The 7,732-nt window shown below is 31.7% G+C and overlaps 2 protein-coding genes across 2 annotated transcripts; one reads left to right on the forward strand and one right to left on the reverse strand.

Moving 5' to 3' along the window:
- Nucleotides 1-1,181: 1,181 nt before the first annotated feature.
- On the forward strand, nucleotides 1,182-3,306 carry LOC100785807 (40S ribosomal protein S14). The gene is made up of 6 exons (XM_003554623.5): nucleotides 1,182-1,335; nucleotides 1,451-1,570; nucleotides 1,650-1,695; nucleotides 2,401-2,486; nucleotides 2,734-2,863; nucleotides 3,080-3,306. Exons 1-6 carry the CDS (start codon nucleotides 1,333-1,335, stop codon nucleotides 3,145-3,147), a joined length of 453 nt encoding a protein of 150 aa, XP_003554671.1. The 5' UTR covers nucleotides 1,182-1,332; the 3' UTR covers nucleotides 3,148-3,306.
- A 1,366-nt stretch (nucleotides 3,307-4,672) lies between these two features.
- LOC100816613 (NADPH-dependent aldehyde reductase 1, chloroplastic) lies at nucleotides 4,673-7,257 on the reverse strand. Its single transcript, XM_003553691.5, has 4 exons — nucleotides 6,282-7,257; nucleotides 5,795-6,174; nucleotides 5,119-5,480; nucleotides 4,673-5,036 (listed from the first exon to the last, which is right to left on the reverse strand). The coding sequence occupies exons 1-4, from the start codon at nucleotides 6,486-6,488 to the stop codon at nucleotides 5,014-5,016; spliced, it is 972 nt and encodes a 323-aa protein (XP_003553739.2). The 5' UTR covers nucleotides 6,489-7,257; the 3' UTR covers nucleotides 4,673-5,013.
- Between the last annotated feature and the right edge of the window lie 475 nt (nucleotides 7,258-7,732).

Raw genomic sequence — 7,732 nt, forward strand, 5'->3', positions numbered from 1 at the left:
GTGTATCACTCCGATCATATACTAATACTAATTTCAACAAAATAAAATGCATTTCTACCAAGTTCAGCAACCTCTCAACACTTTCTCACTAATTAAATCAGGTGCTTAACCATTTTTTATAAAAAAAAAATGTCATCACATGTTAAATATGTGGTGTAAATATTTATTGAATAAAGTAAATGATCGATTTATTCCTCGTCATTGCAGTTCTGAAATTAAGGAAAACTTTTTTTTTTTGAAAGAAAGGAAAACTTAAATAAGTCTTAAAATTAACCCATTTTTCTTATTTTGATCTCTAGTCCACAACTTAATATGAGAAAAAAAAATTCAAGGACTTAATGAAATTTTAAAACATTTCAAATATGTATTTGAGTCTTTTTTTTTTAGTTTTAAAGACTAGAAATACTATGAGATACAAATTTATAGAATTAAATAAAAAACAAAAAATTTATAGAATTCAATTCCAATATTTTTATAACAATTTATAGAGTTAAAAATAGAATTAAATACAACTTTAGTTTACAAAATGAAATAGAAAACATAAAAAATATAATATAAATTTTCAAATTAAACTAGAGTGTAGGACCCACATTGGAGTTCATATAATTTTTTTTTCTATTTCTTCTCTCTTTCAACCAAATAGATCCTTAAATTCTTTTTTTTTTACTATATTAGATTGAATTTCAGATTTAATTTTAAAAATCAATTCGATCCAAGTCCAACTTCAATACATATAACTCATATTTATAATATATTCATTTGTGATATTACTCATATTTTATTTTAATTTCTTATGTATTTATAAAATTATCATATAACTTATACCAATTTTTATAAAAGATATATTAAATTATATATTTTCGTATTAATTATTTAACTTAAAATGCATAAATATGTTATTATTAGTTATATAATGAAATACAAAAGAAATTATATTTTAAGTTATTTTTTATTATAATTATCATATATCTTAACTTTGAGTTAATATTTTCTTAAAATATAAAAATAAGATTAAAAACGCTATAAATCACATCAGATCCAATTAAAATTATAAACTAAATGAATGATAACTAATAAAATCAAAATAATTGAATGAAATGTTTTTTCTTTTTCAATTTAATTCTCGAACACCTAGTTCAGACAATAAGTTCAGTAAATTAAAAAAGTTGAGGGGTAACCTTGCAAATTCCATTTCTTCACTCTGCAAAACCCTAGTCCCACTTAGATATAAAAACGAAATAAACGATGCCGAAGTTCTTCAGTTTGCAGCAGCAGCTTTGAACGACGCAGAAGGTTCATCCAATCTCCGAATCCTTTAATCGCATTGCAACCATGGTAAGTAGCGTAATAGACTTCTCCATTTTAACACGAACCCTAGATTTTCCGACTCATTTGTATGTTTGGGAATGCAATAGCGCAATCCTGATATGGTTTTATTGTTGTTGCGCAGTCGAGGAGAAAGGTCAGAGAGCCAAAGGAGGAAAACGTGACTCTTGGCCCAGCTGTTAGAGATGGCGAACATGTCTTTGGCGTCGCTCGCATATTTGCCTCCTTTAATGATACCTTCATTGTGAGTATTTGCATTTCTTTGATTTCTCACTTTCAATTATCAATTGCTGAAATTTCGTGGTTGATTTTTATGATTGCAGCATGTCACTGATCTGTCTGGGAGGGAAACGCTTGTCCGCATCACTGGTATATGACTGCTTCTCTTCACATTACAGAAATTATTTGCTATCATGCCAAAAATTAAATGTTGGTTGTTATTTAGCTGCTATCATTTTTTAAAGTTTTTAGTAATTTTCACATGTTATAATATTGATAACCTAATACCCCGTATCCATTTTCAGTGGATTTTATTGGGCTAGAGTTAATATTTGTATACTCTTTATAAGATCCTTGTGTTGCACTTAGGTATACCCATATCCCATGATGAATGGAGCTTTGTGATTGGGCCTGCCTGGTTGTAAAAAATTTGTTTTGCTTTATTTTCACATTACAAGAACCAAAGAGATGTTATCATTTTTCCAGTTTTTATTAATTTTCACATGTTTTTATTAAAATTTGTTATGCTCCTTTTTTCTTATCCCCTGTTCAGTGTCCCCTGTTAGTTTTTCTGTAATCTATAATTAATATTCTCTTTGTGAGATCCTTATGTTGGCACTTAGGTATCCCCATACCCCATGATGGAGCGAGCTTAGTGATTGATCTTTCCCTTTTGTAAAATTTTGTTTTGCTTTATCTTAGTGGTTTGATTTTTTCTATTCACAGAACTTGGGATCCATTTGCTTATCACCAAGCTAACATTACCGTTAGATAAAATTTTGGTTGTCTTTTCCTTTTTAGTAGATATATAGGAAACTTGTGTGGTTTCCTTATGTATTTGCTTTCTAACTTCAGGTGGAATGAAGGTTAAGGCTGACAGAGATGAATCATCTCCTTATGCTGCTATGCTTGCAGCTCAGGATGTTGCTGCCAGATGCAAGGTCAGTTGCCATTTCTCTTTAACATAGTTATTTTTGTTATTAACATATGCTGCTTTCTTCTTTATGAATTTGATAGAATTCTGATTTGATCATCCTGTTTGTTAGCCAATATCACTGGTCAATTGTTCTGTTTAGCTGTTTCAGTGATTTTGTTCTGGTAATGCTCTATGAAATCACTGTAGTATGGGATGTAATTTTCTGTGAAGCTGTCAAGCTTAATGCACTGTTTCAAATTATTGTGGATCAGGAACTTGGCATTACTGCTCTTCATATCAAGCTCCGTGCCACGGGTGGGAACAAGACAAAAACTCCGGGTCCTGGTGCTCAATCAGCTCTTCGTGCCCTTGCTCGTTCAGGAATGAAAATTGGTCGTATAGGTATTTGCCTTCACTTTATTTGCCCCTTGTCATGTTTTTTTGTGTTGTCTGCATATTTTCAAGTGTGTAGCATATTGGTTTGAGGCATTTATTTCCTTGTTTATTCTGAAGAGTCAGTGTTTTTTTCCCCCTTTGTATTGCAGTTTTGTTTTCTTATTGATTTCATTTGAATGGCATGTACTGTGAAGTACTTATTAATGTTTCTTGATTTTGCAGAGGATGTGACTCCCATTCCTTCGGATAGCACTCGTAGAAAGAGTGGTAGAAGGGGTAGAAGGCTTTAAACTTCTTGTGGTATATGTCTGGAGTTTCTTTATTTTAATTTCCATGCCAGACAGAATTGTGGCATTTTGAAATTTTGCTTAAGTAATATCAGAACTTCTATTGTATTTCTTGAACTTTTTAACAATTTTAGTTGAGTGCATTTAAGCATCATTGTTAAAGAAGATTGTTGAAAGTTCTGCATGTTCCGTTTTCCCTCTCGACTTTTACCTACTTTTAAGCGTGGAAATTAGAATGGATTGGAAATCAAATTATTTTTCGACAATGGATTATTATATTATATTGCAATGTTTTTCCCTGCAAATATTCGATAACCTTTTAAGTCAGTCTTATTGGATTCAAATCACTAATCTCTTTTACTTGTATTGTTTCTTGTCTTCTCAATTAAAGTGTTTCTTCATTTGTTTTATGTTTAGTTTGAATAGTACATTAGCAAGGTGTTTTCATTTGAATGTTAAATTCTTTCTGCGCTATTATTGTTTTGATGTCATTTTGTATTTTGGAAGAACAACAGTCAAGCAAAATTGTCCCACATTTAAGGAATGCAATATTGTCGAGAAGATTGCTTTTTATTTAATGGGCTTAAATATGTTTAGTCTCTCAAATGTGAGTTATTTTTTTAGTCTTTGAAGATGTTTTTAAGTCTCTCAAATATGTAAAATACTCTTTTTTGTCCATCGGTAAAGTGAGCTAATTTATTTAATTCCTAAAAAGTATATTTTAAAATATAAAATGGAAAATCAAATTTTAGTAATCAAAAGTTGTTTGGGAATTTTTTATTTCATGTTTGATTCTGTAATGTATAAGGATAAAAAAGAATATTTTGTAAGTTTCAAGAATTAAAAATAATAATTTTAAATTTGGAGGATTAAATTTAATTTTAGAAGATAAAATATATTTGAGTTTATTTTATTTTAAAAAATTAAAAGTTAAGTGTAAAATATGTTAAATTAAGAATAAAATTAGATAAAAAAAAAGTAAAAAAAAAATTGAAAGCAAAATGTGCAATTAAGTCACTTTTATTAGTTAAACTAAATTATCCATTGATTATTTTAATAGCTTGTAGTCTTAAAGATGTAGTGGTAACTTATTTTATTTTTACTCGGGAATTAAAAAAATGTTCTCTCTCTTTTATCCTGTATTTTATTAAAGCTTTTTTTTTTTTTACATTTCTCAGATTTTTGCATTTAGCAAGGTAAATAAATTGTTTTGGTTTATTAAGATCCAGTTACGAGTACTTTCATCTGAAAATTTTAGCCTATATTTTTCAAAATCTTAATGATTTCTCTCGTCTTTACGTTTGTTGTCATACTTTAATTGGTTCAATTAGTGATCTTGTTATTCAAGTAGCGATTCAGTGAATTAATACCTAGACCAACTCAATAATCAAACCAATACTAGTGGTGAAAGTTTAAATAATTCAACCATTCTTGTAATAATGCATGGGAAAATCTTACCAATTAGATGATTATTCCTCAAATTTTCCCCGCCTCCCCTCGTGTGATTAATTGAATTTTACACTATCCTTACACTTATGATTATGACATGCTGGACACGACCACGAGAGGTACATTTGTATACCTCAAAAAATTTCCCTGCTTCGGCTTAAAACCTATCTTACAAATATTTATATGTATATATAATGCATGTACGGATACTTTAAAGTAGTATTTTATATTATTAGGATTATGCATTATTCGCAATCAATAAATGCAAACGCTTGCTTTCAACTAGAATATTCATCCATACACATGGGTACTTCGCTAATTAACTGCCATCCGTAACAAAGTGTTTACGTAGACAAGAACCACGTAAAATATATATATACTAGCTTCGATTAACGAGTATCGTTTATCTTTCATCATTCATCAAGTGTTCACAATGATTCCACCTGAAAGAAAAGAAAAATGAAAGAGTGAGAAAACCCCAACAAGGAACAAACGTGTGATGTGATTGTGGTGTATGTAAGTTACCGTTGGGGTGGAGGACTTGGCCCGTTATATAAGAGGAGCATATGTTGCTAGCAAGAAACACGTAAGAGGGAGCAACTTCAATAGGTTGGCCAGCTCTCTTCATTGGCGTCACATCGGAACCAAATCGAACAATTTCTTCCACCGTCAAACTAGCTACCTCTAACGGAGTCCAGATGGGTCCAGGTGCAACTCCGTTCACTCTTATTCCCTTGCTCACAAGCTGAAGCGCCAGGGAACGAGTAAACCCAACAATGGCACCCTTCGTGGAACTGTAGTCCACTAGTTTTGCGAATCCCTCGTATGCAGTCACTGATGTCGTGTTTATAATACTGCTTCCTTCCTTCATGTGCTTTAGGGCATGCCTATATATTATAAATAAATAGCTCATGGGTTGTGAATTATCTACCACCTTTATTAACAATTATTAATAATATTGGGAGTTACTTTTAATAAAGTCTCCCTTCTCACCCTACACTTTATATGATTTTGAATTCAAGACTTTATTTATGAGATGTGAACCCAGTTCTAGTATAAAACTAGAAACATGTTTGGTATAATGAAACTTATATTTAAATCAATTGATCAACATTGGTGATGTACTGAGACTAACTAATTAAAGTGAGACGGGGTTATGATTTAAGAATTAATAAATGTAAAATTGAAGGAGAGGAGATACTTAGTCATGAAGAAATAGGAGAAGATATTAGTTCGGAACACCATCTCGAGTCTTTTATCATCAATCTCTTCAAGTGAATCACTCTCGTACTGCACGGCTGCATTGTTGACCAGAATGTGGATGCTGCCATAAGCGTTGACCACCTGGTCCACCACTCTCTTGCAATTCTCTTCATAACCCAAATGATCAACCGCTACAGCCATTGGATCTTTGGCATCTTCAGTCTTAGCCTTTCTTATAATCTCAAGCGTGTCCCTTGCATCTATCTCCTCCTGCCCCTTAACGTAGGTGAAAATAACAGTAGCACCCTCTAATGAAAACAAGTTGCACACTGCTCGTCCAATTCCAGAGTCACCCCCAGTTACTACAGCTACCTTTCCCTAAAAAATATATAAATTAGATTTGAAGGAAATATATATAAATAAATAAGCATAAATACGTAGTTATAGATAACGGGAGGTAATTAATAATTAAATGTTATATATACATGAAGTTTATTTGATGGCTTGTAATCGGGGCTGTTGTATTGGGGTGGTGGATTCATGAGATACTCTTTGCCAGGCTGTGTGTCTTGCTTCTGGCGGGGAAACTGGTTTTCACCGGAAGCCATTCTCGTCAACAAGCTTTTGGAATTACTAAGAAGCCTGAAAATGTGGTTTTGGAAGCTGTTGCTTTTGAATCGAAAGGAAGACATGGAGATGCTTTATAACGAGTTAACGAAGGAGGTGGTGACATCCTATGAAGCACCAACACCGACACGGACACCGGACACGACACGGACACGGACACGTGAATACCTGTAATGTCCAAAATATAGAACGTAGTACGGGTGTCGTGTCGGTGTCGGACACTGACACGGACGCATGTCGGACACCGGACACGACGAAAGGCTGAAGTGTCCGTGCTTCATAGGTGACATCTTGTGTTGGTTTCTTGTACCGGAAGCATATCTTATACATATAGAATATAGATATATGTTTTGTTTAATTAGGAAAAGAATGAAAGAAAAAAGAGTAAAAAATATTATCAAGTTGTTTGATAAAAAAAAAAAACTTTTTCCTCTTATTTAATTGTGGTAAAGATAATTTAATATTGAGTTACGTGATCTTCCATCGTTCCTTTTACTCTCCTAAATGAAAAAAAAAAAAAAAAAAAAAACAGTAAACCCTACATATTTCTTTTATGTTTTCGTTCACGCCAGTGACATACTAAATGAGAGAAAACAACTGATTTAAATTATTTTCCTTCTCTGTCCGTTCCCTTACGTTTCTCTCGTTCCAAACGTAGCAGTAGAAAATGAATGGCACACTGGACATTTATTTTAGGACATCCTTTATTGGTTATGCTATCTTTTTTATTTGGTTATCTATATCCTTTATTAGGCTTGGATCGCTTCCTTGTTAGTTTAGGATATGGTTATAATTAATTTTGGGACACGTATCGCACAATTCTTCCTTGGGTTGCGTTTTTTATTTGGAAGGCTATTCTTAAAAAATATGATTTGGTATACTTAAATTTTAAAATAATATTTTCGAAAGAGTAAAATCATTGTGTCACTTGTGTGCTTAGTAGAGGGAAAATAATAGAAAAAATAAATTGAGTATTTGTTTTTTTATTGTTAGAATTAAAAATAATATCAAAGAATTTCATGTATTTTACTTAACTAAATTGATTCTTTTGATTATAAATAGTTGATTTTTTTTTAATTGATTATCTATTTGATGATATATGTTTTCGGCCATTTAAACCACCACAACTGACAATTTCCAATTGTTTTTAGCCGTCACATAATGTCATTTGTATATATAGCTGAGTGTATTGTTTATTTTTACGCTATTTTGTGAAGAAATAAAAAAATGTGGTGTCTCACCTTTTCTATGTCTCTTCTTTCTTTATTTTCACTCTATCAAACAATCCACATTTATCATCTCTCTTCTA

Source organism: Glycine max, chromosome 19 (genome assembly GCF_000004515.6).
Source record: "Glycine max cultivar Williams 82 chromosome 19, Glycine_max_v4.0, whole genome shotgun sequence".
NCBI classification, from domain to species: domain Eukaryota; kingdom Viridiplantae; phylum Streptophyta; class Magnoliopsida; order Fabales; family Fabaceae; genus Glycine; species Glycine max.